This window comes from Ovis aries, chromosome 11, assembly GCF_016772045.2.
Source record: "Ovis aries strain OAR_USU_Benz2616 breed Rambouillet chromosome 11, ARS-UI_Ramb_v3.0, whole genome shotgun sequence".
NCBI classification, from domain to species: Eukaryota; Metazoa; Chordata; class Mammalia; order Artiodactyla; family Bovidae; genus Ovis; species Ovis aries.
The window spans coordinates 48646110-48664033 of NC_056064.1; the positions used below are offsets into that span (position 1 = coordinate 48646110).

At 42.0% G+C, this 17924-nt stretch overlaps 2 protein-coding genes and 1 non-coding gene across 4 annotated transcripts; 2 read left to right on the forward strand and 1 right to left on the reverse strand.

Annotated features, from left to right (window-relative positions):
- Nucleotides 1-299: 299 nt before the first annotated feature.
- KPNA2 (karyopherin subunit alpha 2) lies at nucleotides 300-10405 on the reverse strand. Of its 2 annotated transcripts, none has more exons than XM_004013035.4 (11): nucleotides 10308-10405; nucleotides 8600-8697; nucleotides 8313-8450; nucleotides 6557-6645; nucleotides 5146-5414; nucleotides 4888-4982; nucleotides 4530-4793; nucleotides 4109-4342; nucleotides 3689-3871; nucleotides 2098-2247; nucleotides 300-657 (listed from the first exon to the last, which is right to left on the reverse strand). In XM_004013035.4, exons 2-11 carry the CDS (start codon nucleotides 8672-8674, stop codon nucleotides 565-567), a joined length of 1590 nt encoding a protein of 529 aa, XP_004013084.1. In that variant the 5' UTR covers nucleotides 8675-8697; nucleotides 10308-10405; the 3' UTR covers nucleotides 300-564. The 2 variants fall into 2 exon arrangements, with proteins under 2 accessions (XP_004013084.1, XP_012041735.1); XM_012186345.3 differs by having other exon boundaries at nucleotides 10304-10405.
- Nucleotides 10406-13904: 3499 nt separating this feature from the next.
- LOC114116956 (large ribosomal subunit protein uL30m-like) lies at nucleotides 13905-14567 on the forward strand. The gene has a single exon (XM_042256187.2). The coding sequence runs from the start codon at nucleotides 13995-13997 to the stop codon at nucleotides 14478-14480; it is 486 nt and encodes a 161-aa protein (XP_042112121.1). The 5' UTR covers nucleotides 13905-13994; the 3' UTR covers nucleotides 14481-14567.
- A 2866-nt stretch (nucleotides 14568-17433) lies between these two features.
- Nucleotides 17434-17506, forward strand: TRNAR-CCG (transfer RNA arginine (anticodon CCG)). Its single transcript has one exon. It is a non-coding gene; the product is annotated as a tRNA-Arg (tRNA).
- Nucleotides 17507-17924: the final 418 nt, after the last annotated feature.

Below are 17924 nucleotides of genomic sequence, written 5' to 3' on the forward strand. Positions count from 1 at the left end.
GGGTTCTGGGAAATTGTATTTGTTCTTTGGTGAAAAACCTGTCCAGCGAAAAATGTCCTATGACATTCCAAGGGCCATTTCTCACCAACCAAGTGGGGAAGCAGTGTAGAGCAAAGCCACAATTCAGAAGCACACAGGAAGCGATCAATTCTGTATTCTTGATGACACGACAAACCTTACATCAAATGCTGCCTGACACCAGAACTACACCCCAGTTTAGAGTCACATGAGTTCAGTTCAACTCCCTTTCATTTGCCACCTGTGAGAACTCTACATTAGAAAGTAACACACTGGCATGGTGAAGTAAAGAAAAGGGTGGAATTTAATCTTTATTTACAGGACACTGCAAGATATGAAATTCCACAGAGGAACATAGAAATAAGAAACCGACTGAGAGAAGCTTCACACAGTATGTACAGTTTGGAACTGTTCAAGTATAGTTTTGTTGTACAAAGTGCTACAGTAACAAACCACATTTAAAAAGAGTTCTTGGTAGAGAAACAGTAAGACAAACTTATACCAAACAAAGGGCACCACAAACGGCGTTAAGCCTCGGGGGCGCGCCTAAAAGCTGAAGGTCCCGGCAGAGCCATCCTGCACCTGGAATGCATAGCCTTCAGAGGTAGCTTCTGGCACAACATTTTCATCTTCCTCTTCCTGGAAGTATTTAAAAACAAAACAACAGAATCCCATAAATTTGGCACAGTTCTAAGAGGTAGCTGCCTAGCAATCTATATTTATGCTTTTTTCTTTCATCTCAATTTATTTAAGCTGAAAACAAAAACAAACAGTTTACTCACTTCTCCCACCCTCAACCTCTGGCAACCACCCACCTATTCTGTGAGCTGACATACTGTTTGTGCCCCCCGCCCAAACATCCCGCACGTAAGAAAAATCTTATGGTGTGTGTCCTACTCTGTCTCATTTCACTTAGCATAACACCTTAAGGTCTTCACTTGCATATTTCACCTTTAATCTTGAACCATATTTTAATCTCTCAAACAGTGGAAGGAGGGCTACTGAAGTTTGCCTGAGAGGGGAAGGTTCTGAATAGGTTAAGAAATGCTACTCTAACAGGGATGCAACCAGATTATCATACTAAGTGAAGTAAGTCAGAGAGACGTATCACCTCTATGCGGAATCTAAAATACAAGACAAATGAACCCATCCACCCAAGAGAAACACAGTCATGGACACAGAGAAGACGGGTGGTTGCCAAGTGGGAGGAGACTGGGGGAAGAGATGGCGCAGCAGGTCAAGGTTAGCAAATGTACATTTTTATATATAGAATGGATTAACAAGGTCCTACTGTATAGCAGAGAATTATATTCAATATCCTATGATAAACCATAATGGAAAAGAATATATGTATGTGTAACTGAATCACTTCACTGTATAGCAGTAATTAAAACACATTATAAATCAACTATACTTCAATAAAAAATTATGGGACTTCCCTGGTGGTCCAGTGGTTGAGAATCTGTCTGCTAACACAAGGGACATGGGTTCGATCCTTGGTTGGAGAAGACCCCACTAGGCCCACGAGCCACAACTGCTGAAGCCCTTACGGTCTGGAGCCTGTGCTCCGCAACAAGAGGCCACCGCAATGAGAAGCCCGCACACCGCAACTAGAGAATATCTTCCTCTCGCTACAACTAGAGAAAGCCCTTGCATAGCAACAAAGACCCATCACAGACAAAAATAAGTTTCTTTTTAAAATGCTACTACAGTAACAGAAGAAGAGATTTCCTTAACCTGTCACTTTTCAGTAGGCAAGAGGAAAACAGCCTATTAGGCCAGAGGATGGCTGTGGGGTTGGCCCACTTCTCCAACTCCTATACAAACTGACTCTCAAGATATTCTAAGATTCGTGAGGCTATTCATTCCAAAGTAAACTGGTGACTTTTTAATATTTCAAGTCAAAAGATGGTATTATTATCAAGCAAAACATTAGAGAAACAAATATGTATGTTATATGCAATACCATACGTACACGGATATTTTACTACGTCTATCAAGACTCATTAAGAAAGTCTAAGGGAAAAATATCTTATGGGGCTTAACCTTCCCAGCTATTAATAGTACCAGTTTACTCACCTCTACAGAGAAATACTTCTCAATCAAGTTTAATGAAGCTTTGTACACAGACTCATTTTCATGGTTTTGTAGAGCTTCAATTTTGTCCAAACCTCCACATTCTTCAATCATTATACTAAGTTTCTCAGTTTCACCTAGTTTCTCAGCAGCCTGAAAAAAAGTCCAAGTTTAGAAGTCTAAACTTTGAATGAACTCTCTAATGAAGAAAACAATGTCTATGTTTGACTATCAACATATATCAGACAGAAATAAACACTCAGCAGTTCCTTCACAACCCTATGAGATAAAACTCAACTTCACATTTAACAATTCAAAGGAATCAGATCTGTACTTGCTCTTCACAGCTACTTCTGTAGCTTTCAGCCACGAAGATCTTACTATAATTCTCAACCTTTTCTGTGTATCAAAATCACTTGGGTAACTTAAAAAATGACACTATATCCAGGTCCACTGGTCTGTGATGGGAATAGAAAATTACTGGTATAAAAACACCCCAGATAATCCCAAGGTGTATGGAAATCAAGCAAGAGAACCACTGTTCAAGGGTAATAACCCCTAACTGGACTATTTGTTGATATCAAGAATCTATTAGGTATATACACAAATGATTATCATGGCTAGCTATGTTTTTAAAGTCCTCAACTTTCAGGAGAGACATAAATATTTAAAAATGAAATAACTGACTTGCTTCAAAATAGAATAAAAGGTAAGGGTGAGAGTCCCTTGGACTGCAAGGAGATCCAACCAGTCCATTCTGAAGATCAGCCCTGGGATTTCTTTGGAGGGAATGATGCTGAAGCTGAAACTCCAGTACTTTGGCCACCTCACGCAAAGAGTTGACTCATTGGAAAAGACTCTGATGCTGGGAGGGATTGGGGGCAGGAGGAGAAGGGGATGACAGAGGATGAGATGGCTGGATGGCATCACTGACTCGATGGACGTGAGTCTGAGTGAACTCCGGGAGTTGGTGATGGACAGGGAGGCCTGGCGTGCTGCGATTCATGGGGTCGCAAAGTCGGACACGACTGAGCGACTGAACTGAACTGACTGAAGGGTGAGGAGAAAGAGAGGGCAAATGTTGACAAATTATTTAAGCTAGGTGATACATCAGGGATCATTACTATAAACTCAACTTTGATATGTAAAAATTTCCATACTCAGAAGTTTAAAGTTGTTTTTTAATGCTGACCTACCAAACATTAAACATTATGATCAAGTGCCATGTGTTATCACACTTCGATCAGTTGGGAATGGAACCAAAAGAAAAATATAATTAACCAGGTCATTCAAATTTAATTTCACCGAAGTTTAGTATGAAATTAGGGGAATTAATGCTTGACAAAATAAATGTGTATGAACAGCATATCATCTACGTACCTGGCCTCAATTCAGGTCACATCATGCATTTGTCATCTCCTTTTTCTCTCTCATAATCCTCTGCCACATCATTTATCCAGAGTGTGGCCCACAGAAACAGGTTTTCTGATTCTGCGGTGAACTGAGTAAACTTAGCTGCCCCTCACTTGTCATCTAAATAGTAAACCAATTATCGAGTCCAAATTCAAACAAATGCTGTCTTGTTAAGCCTTACCCGAAAGATATTTGAAACGGCATCCAGAATAACCAGAACAATTTTGGTATCTTTTGCAGTTAGGAGGTTCATCAACGGCTCTATTATGCCGCAGTGAACAAGGTACACGATCTGCTCAACAGTTCCGCCACTTGTATAATTGTTCACAGCCCATGCGGCTTCCTTTTGTGTCTTAAAGTCTGCCTAATTAACATAAAGAAACAGGTTTATTTTAGAATGGTCATAAAAATAAGATTCCAAAACTACTGTTTTAGAAGAAAGTGATTAAGACTTTCAATTGGTTCTATCCAAGCTAAAGTAAAAAGGCTACTATTATTTAGCAAAGGACTGTTAAACAGAACCCAGCATTAGTATGTTAAGAATCTTAAGAAATACAACTCTACCAAGTGCCTGCCCATTTAAGTCCTAAGGCTACAGTACCTTTGAGAGAAGGCCAACAAGGAATGGGACTAATCCATGATTCACAACTTGTTGTATCTGGTCCTGGCGGCCAGCTGTGATGTTTGACATTGTCCATGTAGCTTCCTTCTGAATATTAGTTTTGGAGTTTGTCAGCAGGCTGGGAAACACGGCAAGTGCTCCCGCATCTATTACAACCTGTGTTTGTTCATCTGTCCCAGTGACAATATTTCCTATGGCTCTGAGCGCAGGAGTCTGAAAGGAAAAAAAGTTGACGCTGGCAGTTATCTTTTATCTATTCCAGCACTACTCAAAATCTCTACACCCTAAAAGTTTTGACAGGTAAGAGGCTCATTATGGCCTAAAATATATAATATGTCAATATTAGTACCAACTAATTGTGCTCCTTATACTTTATACTCTCATTTGAAAATCAACTTACCACAATTGGCAATTCAGTAGCTCCTAAAAGCTTCACAAGTTGGGGTACAACCCCAGTTTTCACAACCATTTCAATCCGTTCATTTGGACCATCAGTAAGGTAGGAAATAGCCCAGCAGGTGTCAGCTAATACTTCCGGATCATCGTGATGCAGGAGACGAACTAAAGTAGGAAGAATCTGCTCAATAGCCTCTAAGGGGGGTGCAGGATTCTTGTTGCGGCAAAGATTTGAAAGCGTCCAGGTAAGATTACGTAAGTAACCACACTGGGGGGAAAAGAAACACGCAATGAAGTGGTTTTTTAAGGGGGGTAGGAAAATGAGAATCAGTGAGAAACGTGACTTATGCTAAGTAACTTACTGCTAGAGACGACATATCAGGCACAGCCAGAAGTGCCAAGAGCGGATCAACTGCACCATACTTGATAACCAGGTCTCGGAAAACGGAACCATCACCTTAAAAAAAAAAGAAGGCGGCTGAGTCAACCACTACCACCTGTCTAGTGCCATTAATTTCCGTTACAGAGTACACCAATGTCTTGACGCAACAAACACACTAAGACACGTATGCCAACCTCAGTATGACTGGAGACATTCAGCCAATTTCAAATCCAAGTACCTGCAATGTTTCCCAGAGCCCATACAGCTTGTTCACTGATGTGAGCATGGGGAGATGCCAACAGAGAAATGAATGCTGGGATAGCACCTCCGTCCACCACAGCCTTGGTCTGTTCTGAAGTCCCAGAAGCAATGTTAGTGAGGGCCCAGGCAGATTCGAACTGAATGGGACTACAATCAGTTCTTCCCAAGAAGGACACAAATTTTGGAATCAAACCAGCCCGGATTATGTTGTCAATAGGGGGCTGTTTTTCCCTAGAAAGCAGTTTCCTATGGGTAAGCAAAAAGAGAAACAAAAGTTGAAGGTGATTAACCAAACAGGTTCATACCAGAGGAAAAAAATAAAAACAAAAACACAATTTAAAACGCCAACTCGAGACCAAACAAGTTCATATAAAAAACACAATTTAAAATGCATCTTGCATGAGTACAGCTGTGGTGGATTCATGTCAATGTATGGCAAAACCAATAAAAGTAGAAAAAAATAAATAAATAAAATGCATCTTACACGGGGATGATCCAGAGAGATGATATGGGGTAGGAGGTGGGAGGGGGGTTCAGGATTGGGAACTCATGTACGTCCGTGGCGGATTCATGTCAATGTATGGCAAAACCAATACAGTATTGTAAAGTAAAATTAAGTAAAAATAAAAATTAAAAAAATAAAATAAAATAAAATAAAATGCATCTTAATCCAAGAGTTTAGAACTTTAAGTAACCTTTTACAGTGAAGACTAAATGCTGACATATCCTGGAATTTAAGAGGAGCTGAGCAGACAGACTGTTTGCATGGTGGGGTAGTGTCGTAAACTACTTTTCCCAAAACTGAAATATTACCAATGACGCAGAACCCTTCTCTCTGCAGAAATCTACTCCAGATCTTACCACTTTTTAAAAACTTTGACATACGATACCATCACAGTCCATTAATCCGCATTACTCTGGCCAGTGGTGGGGACACACACGTTTCCCCTGATCTTCTGCCAATTGGACCTGCTTTTCCCCACACTGTGAGGCTACAGAGATCATCAATCCTTATATTATGGATGTCACAGATAGCTGTGTATGGTGGGTGGGAAGAGTCTAATAAATAGAATATATTTATTTCCTAAATGGATGAACCATTCTAAATCAATGTGGTAATCCCAGTTACTGAATAATTCCTCCTTTCCCTGACATTGACTTGAAATGCCAGTGACAAGAAAACATTTCTGAAGTACACTAAAGTTATCACTGGAGGTAGATGTAATTTGAGGCAACTACAGAAAATTTTAGATTAGGAAAGATTATAATGAAAATTGGCCTAGGCCTGGCTTAACCTTTACTCTGCACCACCTGCCATTGCTTTCCCACCAAAAAATGTAAAAAGGCTGATTTCTTAGTTTACTCATGCTACAGAAGACAAGACTTACCTAGCAGCTTGAGTAGCTTGGAGCTGGCTTTCCAAATTGTTGCTATTTATGCCTTTGACAATATCATCAACAGACCAATTTACAGTGCCCTACAAGAACAGGGAAATTAATTTTCAAATTATCATTTTTAAGATTAAATACAATGCAATCCCAACACGAAGACATTTCTGTTTATAATCAGTTACTAAAGTTTAGTCCCACATTTAAATTCGCCTGTTAAATATTCAATATTTAATATATAGAACAATCCTCAAATTAGGTGTCATGACCAAATGATATCTTAAGTGATGGAGTATCCCAGCATCTAGTCACTAAGAAAAGTAGCTGTGAATAGGTTAAAAAAAATGAACTAGAGCACTGCGAAGGTTATTCTTACATTAGTCTCAATCACTTGTATTCAGATATGCTTTTAGGGGAAAAGGGACAGAGTTAGAGGCAATGTGCTGGGAATCTGAAAAGCTAAAGTTGTTATCCATGCATTTCCCCTCCGGTTTATGTGGTATTTATGCACACATAAACATTATAGGTAGTAACTACATATTGGAGTTAACTGCAGCATTTGCGAACCAAGCTACAGTTAACTCAAAAAGACAGTATCACATTCTCCCTAAAACCTTACAACAAGGACAATGTAAAATCTAAACACCACAGAACAAATGATTATATATATAAAACACTGTATATAGCATTATACAGAATTTACTCTTCATTTGTGGTGCAGAATGGGGTGCTGTAGGAATTCTGGGAAGGAAGCATTTTTCCTGTTAGGATGACCTAGAAGTGCTACAAAGAGAAGATGAGATTTGAGTATAAAACTTGAAAAACACAACACAGGTCGAATTCAGGGGGGCGGGGGGGGGGGGGGGGGGGGGAGAACACTGATAAAATGAGGAGAACTGAAGGAAAGCATAATGTGGGGGGAAAAAGCAGGAAACTGCCCAATATTTTTAAAAGATGAAAGATAAATTTAAAAATGTAGGATGGGGTTTCCCTGGTGGCTCAGCTGGTAAAGAATCCAGCTGCAATATGGGCGACCTGGGTTCAATCCCTGGGTTGGGAAGATCCCCGGAGAAGAGCATGACTACCCACTAGAGTATTCTGGCTTCCATGGACTGTATCGTCCATGCGGTCGCAAAGAGTTGGACACAACTGAGCAACTTTCCCTGACTTCTGATAAAATCACGAAGTCTCCATGAGTAGAACTCTAGGATGGGTCTAATTTCCAAAAAACCTTTTAAAAAGGATTTAGAATCATAAAATTTCTAAGATGTTTTAAGCAGTATTTTAAGAAAACTTTTAGGTAAACAGTAAGTGGCACAGAAAGAAAATCAAGAGACAGCTGAGGAAAAAGACCTGAAAAAAGCTGGTGACAACTACAAAAAAAAGAGAGGGAGGGAGGAAGGGAAAGGGAGAGAAAGAAAAAAAAAGGCAGGAAAAAAAAAAAGTTGGTTCTGGACATACTTTCACTGAACACTTGAATGGCCAACTCAAAGTAAAAGCTGGCAACTGGAAAAGCAGGGAAACTTGAAGGGGAGATCAGAGCTAAAGACAACCTTGGAATCAGCTTCCACAGATTACAGAGGATGGGCGGGGGGAAGATAATCCATCAGAATTACTGAACAGGAGCACACAAAGACAGATCTTCACATTTGATAGTTAAAACCCACAAAGCTAAGACATGTTATTTAAATATCTCAGAAAGGCCTCATATTGATTTTCTGGGTTTACCATAACTCATAAACTAAAATATCCTCACCTGGTTGTTGCGGTTTTCCTGCAGTGGAGAAGTAGCATCATCAGGAAAAGAGCTGACATTTCTCCTTTTCAGCATCTGGTCATCCTTCTTAGCTTTCCTTAGCTCCACATTCACTTCTATTCGGCGCCGCCTCATTTCCTTGAGAAAAGATAACGTATCATCTCACCTATTACATCAGTGTTAGGTGCCAAGTGAAGACAACTTTTTAAATTCACTCAAAGTGTGGACGCTCTTTCCAAATACCTTACCATTTAAAAAATACTAGAAAAACAACAGAAGGTACTCACTGTACTGTCTTTCCCCTTGTTCTTGAATCTGTGAAGGCGGGGAGCTGGTGAATTAGCATTCTCATTGGTGGACATGATTATGAGACAAAGGGAGAAAGCTGCAAGATAGGGGAGAGAAAAAAATTTCCTTTTTATCACTTTGTTTGGCAATAACATAGCATTAAGGGAATTATCAAATACACGTTCAATCCGTATTTCCATACTAGAGGAGGAACTTCCTTTTTCAGCACTATGGAACATGAGTTTTGGCCAAATTATATTTGGCCCCTCCCCTCTGAAGGGCTGAGGCTTCCAGGAGCAGTGCTGTCCATCAGAAATATAATGCAAGCTGTATAAATTTAAGCTTCCTAGTAGCCACGATTGTTAAAAGCAAAAAGGAACAAATGAAATTAACTTCAATAATATATTTTATTTACTCCAATATCTATTTTCTCACTTCAACACATTACATCAAAAAAATTACTGAACTATTTTGCATTCTTTTTTCATACTAATTCTTCGAGATCTTGCAGGTACTTTAAGCTTACAGCATTAACTCAGTTTAGACTAGCCACACGCCTTTGGTGACTATCACACTGCACAGCATGGCTCTAGACTCTATATAGGATCCATGAATAGTTAACTGAAGACAACGTACGGGATATAAGGTTACAGTTAAAATCTATGTCGTACGGGCCACAAATTCAGATCTGGAGGCTCTGCTGCTGCTGCTAGGTCGCTTCAGTCGTGTCCGATTCTGTGCGACCCCATAGACGGCAGCCCACCAGGCTCCCCCGTCCCTGCGATTCTCCAGGCAAGAACACTGGAGTGGGTTGCCATTTCCTTCTCCAATGCATGAAAGTGAAAGTGAAGTCGCCCAGTCATGTCCGACTCTCAGCGACCCCATGGACTGCAGCCCACCAGGCTACTCCGTCCATGGTATTTTCCAGGCAGGAGTACTGAAGTGGGGTGCCATTGCCTTCTCCGAGGCTCTACTGGCTTTAAACGGCCCAAACAGATACATTCTGCACGTTTGAAAATATTTAAAAATCTGATTCGTCGTTAACATTATGTAAACTTTCATAAAATTTCCTGCCCACCCTGAACACCTGCGACGCAGTTCAGCATCTCGCACGTTTTCATTTCCAGAAATTCTGAGTGAATGCACTAAATTAGGCTCTATCAGCTGCGTTCCACTCAAACTCACCTACTTAAGAGCAATCTCCCAAAAAAATCACAAAAGTCCTCCTTCAAAGTGGCTATCTTTAATTCCATTCTGTTCTTTTACGAAATCGTGACACAGCCAACCCAGGGCCTACAAATTAAGAGATAGCACTTCCAACTGCCACCTCCATCTGCAGTCCCCTCCCCTACCCCCTTCCCCACCCCCATTTCGGGGAAGCAGCAGCGGGAACCCGCGGAGGAGGAGCCAGAGGCGTCGGGCCCCCTACCGAGGCTTTCGTTCTCGGGCCTGACTCTAATAATTCTTACTCAAAGGCGATTGCAGCGGTTCGCAAGGCCTCGGGCACTAAAGCCCATGCACTCGCATCCACAGTGAAACACCCGTTTCGTCAACGAACTACGCCCCCAAGGCCTCATCGACCAGAGAGGCCGAAGCCTGGCCGGGCGTCTACCCCGGGACTCCCCTCCCGCCTCCAGCAATCCAAGAGCGGCCTAAGGACCAGCCTTTGTCGCTCCACCTGCACTGCGACCTCAGTTCGTTACCTACACAGCAAGCTCAAGCGTCCACCGGAGGCTGTGCGCGGCGCACAAGCTGCGGGATCTACTGCCTCCAAACGTCTACCACGGTCAGCCCGAGGACGGTGTGGCTCGTGCAGCCGGCCGGCGCGATTTAAATTTCCCGGTGGCTCCGCATTCCGATTGGCTGGTTCGAGCTTACGCTATACGCCCATTGGTGGATTTGAAAAACACGTTAGCTGGGGAGGGGTCAGAGGGCCCAGAAGTAGATAGGATAGCATCGCGAGATAAGGGAGCGGCCGCGCGATCCCTGAGAGCCTTGCAGTGCGGAGAAGAAAAACTCCAGATCCCGGCATGCAGCGCGCAGGGCCGGTTCCCTGTCCATCTTGGTCGGAGGGTCAGCTCTTTGCATGGGTTTACCGCGGTGTGGTGGCTGGTCGTTTTCCTGAGTGTTTGCCTTAACTAAGTACCACAAATGATTCCCAAAATAATTCTCTTTAAAAATCTTAATAAAGAAATATATTGCTATGCATTTTTCCCGATGGGACTCAGAAAGAACTTTGCCGGGGTCTCTGGACATCAAGCAGGGGAGGGATAAGGCAGATATGTGCTGCATTTGTTAGTTACTGTTTTTAACTTGTGTCATAAAAGACTGCATAGAAGGCAGAACTATGTTAACAAAAGCTTTATTAATGCCTGCTTCTCCAGTCTTATTTTTAATAATTTGAAATACAAAAGAACTGCAAATCTTTATCCATATTTGTTAAATGTTAATTTACTATTTTGATGTGTATGTATATATATATGTATACACACATGCACGTGTACCTCTATTTATATATACATGGCTTTTACATATTACTTTTTGAACCATTTGAGAGTAAGTTTGAGAAATCTTGTCCGTTTACCCCTAAATATTTCAGCTTGTATGTTGTAAGAATAAGGACATTCTGTTATATTACCACACCATAATCATCAAATTCAAGACAATTGAACTTATATGCGATTATTTATTCTGTGTTCAGATCATCAATTGTTATAGTAATGATCTATGCTATATTTTATATATTTCAAATAAAATGTTTGCATTTTCTTGTAATTTAAAAAAAGCTTCAGTGATAGTCATCAGAACCTCAGGATTATGGTCCACTTTCTTTTCGCAGCTTTTCTGTATCCTGAGAAGGGTATTTTTAAGAAAAGCTGTATTGGCTTTTTCTTTTTTTACTATGATTCAAACAATGAACTTTGTCCCTCCTGCAGGCATTTTTGCCAGCCTCACTCATTGTGTAACAGTAATGAGAGTCATGGAGGTTCCTTCTACTTCCACATAACCAATCAGGATAATCTTACCCCCCCTAAATGCACAAGGTTGTGGGATTTCACCTCTAAACCAGTCACTACATGGTATTCTCCAGGCTACTGTGAATGGTTCAGGGGCAGTCATGTGACCTAAATTCATTCAGTTGAGAAGCCGGATACCTTTTGTTTAATGATGAGAGGTAGGAAAGCAGGCTCTGTTCTCAACTGAGAGATGTGAATCCTGGAAATCCAGTAAGACAATTGGAGAGAAATCATGAAAACTTTGATCAATACCCTACCTTACTTCAAAAGGCTGCAATTATATGACTTTGCAAATACATCATCCAGTACACTTCCTTTGTTGTTTAAGCTAGTTATAGTGTGTCTTCTTTTGCTTACGAATACATATTGGGTACTATGTGCCCAGAAGTGTTCCAAGTTTTTTATCTTTGTGAATACATTTAATCTTCACAACTCTGTGAGGTAGCATTATTATCTGCTCCATTTCACGGAAGAGAAGAGTGGGTGGTTAAGTAACTTGTCCACATGCACACAGGAGTAAATGGCAGAGACAGGACTCAAACCCAGGCCCTGTCCTTCCAGGATCCATGCTCTCTGACCACTATTCCGTACTTGCACCTGAGAACAACCTGAAACAGAAGTAAACTGTCAACAGTGAAAGTTGCCTTTGACAGATGCCTTGCCTGGGAAAACACAGACCCCACCCACTCAAACCTTCCTATTGTAGTTGGGATGGAGATTCAGGAGAGGGCCTAGTGTAGCCTAAACCAATCCCATTCCATCCCCCAGACACAGGAATTGCTTTGCTGATGAAGATGTAACAGAATACAGTAAAATATTTACTGAGACTTTTGTGAGATATCCCCTCTCTTCCAATGGACTGTGTGCTATGATGATGTGAGCCTGAGAAGGAAGCTGAACCAGAGAGGCAAACTCAAGTGTGGCCAAGTCTGAATAATCATAGTCTGTCAGCCATTCTTTCAAGTAAGAACTGTGTTCCATCGAAAAGGCAACGAGTTTAGCCTATAACTCAAACACTGCACAGAATGTTTCCCCAAGAGACACTCACTGAATTTTGGTTATCTGGTAGAAGTGATTTATGCATAATTCCCATTTTGTCACATAAAATCTTAAAAACATGTATTCAAGGGTTGGGATTTAAATTAATAATTCTTATAGTGTCACCTCTTCCAACAACACAAGAGAAGGCTCTACACATGGTCAATACCGAAATCAGATTGATTATATTCTTTGCAGCCAAAGATGGAGAAGCTCTATACAGTCAGCAAAAACAAGACCAGGAGCTGACTGTGGCTCAGATCATGAACTCCTTATTGCCAAACTCAGACTTAAATTGAAGAAAGTAGGGAAAACCACTAGACCATTCAGATATGACCTAAATCAAATCCCTTACGATTATACAGTGGAAGTGAGAAATAGATTCAGGGGATTAGATATGATAGAGTGCCTGAAGAACTATGGACAGAGGTTCGTGACATTGTACAGACGGCAGGGATAAAGACCATCCCCAAGAAAAAGAAATGCGAAAAGGCAAAATGGTTGTTTGAGGAGGCCTTATAAATAGCTGTGAAAAGAAGAGAAGCTAAAGGCAAAGGAGAAAAGGAGAGATATACCAATTTGAATGCAGAGTTACAAGAATAGCAAGGAGAGATAAGAAAGCCTTCCTCAGTGATCGGTGCAAAGAAATAGAAGAAAACAATAGAATGGGAAAGACTAAAGATCTCTTCAAGAAAATTAGAGATACCAAGGAAACATTCCATGCAAAGATGGGCACAATAAAGGACAGAAATGGCATGGACCTAACAGAAGCAGAAGATATTAAGAAGAGGTGGCAAGAATACACAGAAGAACTCTACAAAAAAGATCTTCATGACCCAGATAACCACGATGGTGTGATCACTCACCTAGAGCCAGACAACCTGGAATGTGGTCAAGTGGGCCTTGATGCTTCCTAGAAGCATCACTACGAACAAAGCTAGTGAAGGTGATGGAACTCCAGTTGAGCTATTTCAAATACTAAAAGATGATGCTATGAAAGTGCTGCACTCAATATGCCAGCAAATTTGAAAAACTCAGCAGTGACCCCAGGACTGGAAAAGGTCAGTTGTCGTTCCAATACCAAAGAATGATCAAATTACCACACAATTGTACTCATCTCACATGCTAGTGAAGAAATGTTCAGAATTCTCCAAGCCAGGCTTCAGCAATATGTGAACTGCGAACTTCCAGATGTTCAAGCTGGATTTAGAAAAGGCAGAGGAACCAGAGATTAAATTGCCAACATCTGCTTCCTCGGCTCCTGTTCTCCTCAGTGGTTAACTTAAGGCTGAGAGACTTGTAGCAACTGCTGCCTCTAAGGAGAACAGCCATCACATCCATGGCAGGGATTTTGCGCTCAATAGTTCGGAGGCCCCCAGGGAGACTACAAACGGCAACAAAAGGTGTGGAACCTCTTGTTTGTACAGACTGGATTCGTCACAAATTTACGAGGTCAAGAATTCCAGATGAAGTTTTTTGGCCTTCACCTGAAGATCATGAAAAATACGGTGGGGATCCACAGCAGCCTCATAAACTGCATATTGTTACCAGAATAAAAAGTGCAAAAAGACGTCCATATTGGGAGAAAGATATAATAAAGATGCTTGGGTTACAAAAAGCACACACTCCTCAAGTTCACAAGAATATCCCTTCAGTGAATGCAAAGCTGAAAGTGGTTAAACATTTGATAAGAATCAAGCCCCTGAAGCTGCCCCAGGGTCTCCCAACAGAGGAGGACATGTCCAACACGTGCCTGAAGAGCACTGGTGAGCTGGTTGTACGGTGGCTTCTGAACCCCACGGACCAGGAAGCGAAGAAATGCTGACAGCCCAGCAGCTTCAGAGTAAAAAGTGGGAGTCATTTCTATTTAAAGATGGTGAGAAAGTGTTCTCATTAAAATACTGAAAAAATTCTAATCCTTAAAAAAAAAAAATAAATAAATTGCCAACATCTGTTGGATCATCACAAAAGCAAGACAGCTCCAGAAAAACATCTACTTGTTTTACTGACTATGCCAAAGCCTTTGATTGTGTGGATCACCACAAATTGTGGAAAATTCTTAAAGAGATGGCAATACCAGACCACCTGACCTGCCTCTTGAGAAATCTGTATGCAGGTCAGGAAGCAACAGTTAGAACTGGATATGGAACAACAGACTGGTACAAAATAGGGAAAGGAGTACATCAAGGCTGTATATTGTCACCTTGCTTATTTAACTTATATGCAGAGTACATCATGAGAAACACTGGGCTGGATGAAGCACAAGTTGGAATCAAGACTGCTGGGAGAAATATCAATAACCTCAGATATGCAAATGACACCACTCTTATGGCAGAAAGCGAAGAAGAACTAAAGAGTCTCTTGATGAAAGTGAAAGAGGAGAGTGAAAAAGTTGTCTTAAAGCTCAACATTCAGAAAACTAAGATCATTTCATGGCAGATAGATGGGGAAACAGTAGAAACAATGACAGACTTTATTTTCTCGGGCTTCAAATCACCACAGATGGTGACTGCAGCCATGAAATTAAAAGATGCTTGCTCCTTGGAAGAAAAGTTATGACCAACCTAGATAACATATTAAAAAGCAGAGACATCACTTTGCCAACAAAAGGTCTGTCTAGTCAAAGCTATGTTTTTTCAGTGGTCATGTATGGGTGTGAGAGTTGTGGACTATAAGGAAAGCTGAGCGCAGAAGAATCGATGGGTTTAAACTGTGGTGTTGGAGAAGACTCTTGAGAGTCCCTTGGACTGCAAGGAGATCCAACCAGTCCATCCTAAAGGAAATCAGTCCTGAATATTCACTGGAAGGACTGATTGTTGAAGCTGAAACTCCAATACTTTGGCCACCTGATGCGAAGAACTGACTCATTAGAAAAGACTCTCATGCTGGGACAGATTGAAGGCAGGAGAAGGGGACAACAGAGGATGAGAAGGTTGGATGGCATCACCGACTCAATGGACATGAGTCTGAGTGATGGACAGGGAGGCTTGGCATTTTGCAGTCCATGGGGTCACAAAGAGTCGGACATGATTGAGCAACTGAAATGAACTGATTGTCAAAGATGTTCTTAAGTGAAGCTGGCCAACAACCGACCCCCCCACCTCCACTGCACAAAGGTGAAGCGTAACGATTATTACTAGCTTAGTCTGACTGCCTGGACTCAGTAATGTGGCAGTTTTACTTACCATCACGTCTGCACCATCGTTGCTGTGTGATTAGCTATTATTCACTGATAATGTCCTAGTGTCCATGAAAAGTATTTCCTGGAGGACTCAGGATCCCCAGGTAGTAAAACTGACATGACACACAGACACATAAAATTTGAAAGAAACACACCAAAATGTTAATAGTGGTTGACTCTGAACACTAGATAGCATATTCAAAAGCAGAGACATTACTTTACCAACTAAGGTCCATCTAGTCAAGGCTATGGTTTTTCCTGTGGTCATGTGTGGATGTGAGAGTTGGACTGTGAAGAAGGCTGAGCGCCTGAAGAATAGATGCATTTGAACTGTGGTGTTGGAGAAGACTCCTGAGAGTCCCTTGGACTGCAAGGAGATCCAACCAGTCCATTCTGAAGGAGATCAGCCCTGGGATTTCTTTGGAAGGAATGAAGCTGAAGCTCCAGTACTTTGGCCACCTCATGCGAAGTTGATTCATTGGAAAAGACTCTGATGCTGGGAGGGATTGGGGGCAGGAGGAGAAGGGGACGACTGAAGATGAGATGGCTGGATGGCATCACGGACTCGATGGACGTGAGTCTGAGTGAACTCCGGGAGATGGTGATGGACAGGGAGGCCTGGCATGCTGCGATTCATGGGGTCGCAAAGAGTCGGACACCACTGAGCGACAGAACTGAACACTAGAATTATAGTCAGTTTCCATTTTCTTTCCTTGGCTTACTCCTATTTATACAATTTTACAGTGAACAGGTTATTATGTGTCTAAAAAGAAAAAGAAGTATTTTAAAAAATTAAAAAATCAGCACATTTACGTGCAACAAGCAAAAAGGTATTATGCATGGAACCAGAAAACCTCTAAATCTTTATCCAAGATCTAGTTTTAAGGTAAAAACAAAATTCGTATTATTTTGTATGTAGGACCTTGTTATGTTTATTTTCCCTTTAATCCGGAGGGAAAGAAGAGATGGGGAGAAATACGGATGTAGGTGGGTAGGGGAGCGGGGCAGATTTACAGAAAAGCCTGTTCACCCTGGAAACCCCCAACAGTTCCCAGCACATAAAAAGTTATCCAATTAACGTATATAGAATAAAAGCAGCAAAGGAGAAGGGGGAGACTGTTAGGGACGGGAAGGCTGTGGGGACCTCACGCTAGAGGAAGGCGGCAGACATGCCAAAATGCAGAGGCCTGGGTCTGCCCCGGTAAACAGAATTAGAACGGGGGTGGGGGAGGCCAGGCATTGGAATTTTGTTTAGAGTTCCCCGCAAGAGCGTCTAGTATGCAGTCAAGACTGAGAACTTTCCCGAAAAGAACCTCCCGAAAGAACCTAATGAAAAGCACGCCCCTCCCACAGATACCCAGACCCGCCTGCGTGCCTGCCAAGCAGTACCAGAACAGCGCGAGGGCGCCGAGGCAGCTCACGCGCATGCGCCTAGGGGCTAGGGCGGCGGGCCAGGCCGAAGGCGCAGGCGCGTGCTGCAGCCACTGGGGGCGATTCCCAAATCGCACGCAGCCTGACGTGAGGCCACAGAGCGCGGGGGCGGGGCACGATGATGGCATCGCGTAAGAGGACGGTGTGAGAACCCGGATCCTGTGGTGACCCAGTGGCCTAATGGATAAGGCATCAGCCTCCGGAGCTGGGGATTGTGGGTTCGAGTCCCATCTGGGTCGCACGGAGATTAGTTTTGGTGGAGAGAAAAGCAATGATGAGCACAAAAGTAGATTTTGAAATGTCTTGATTTCGCTTTCTCTGCTGCGATCTCCAGGGTTGTTGTATTTAAAAATCGGAAATGCGTTCTCCGCTGTAGCACAATTGAGACCTTGCAACAGAAAACTAAGATGTGACCGAAAAGAGGAGCGTTTACTCTTGCCTGGTTTATATTTATCTTTAAAAGAAAAAAGCCTTAGGAAACACCAAATGCTAGCTGGATAGATGGCATCATCTCTTTTTCGCTTTTAAAAATGCATTTCATCATGGGCAGGCACACATGGAAAACTCCCTCCCCATCCTTATCCCAAGGGGTGTGTGAGCAGATCCAACTGTGCTGACTGCAAACGTTTATTTCCAGAACTAAGGAGAATTTATAAG

Coding starts and splice junctions, on each gene's coding strand:
- KPNA2 (XM_004013035.4), bottom strand. CDS start 8,674: ATGTCCACCAATGAGAATGCTAATTCACCAGCTCCCCGCCTTCACAGA. Junction 6,646..8,312: donor AGGAAAACCGCAACAACCAG/GTGAGGATATTT, acceptor CTGTTCTTGTAG/GGCACTGTAAATTGGTCTGT. Junction 5,415..6,556: donor CAAGCTACTCAAGCTGCTAG/GTAAGTCTTGTC, acceptor GCTTACCCATAG/GAAACTGCTTTCTAGGGAAA.
- LOC114116956 (XM_042256187.2), top strand. CDS start 13,995: ATGGCAGGGATTTTGCGCTCAATAGTTCGGAGGCCCCCAGGGAGACTA.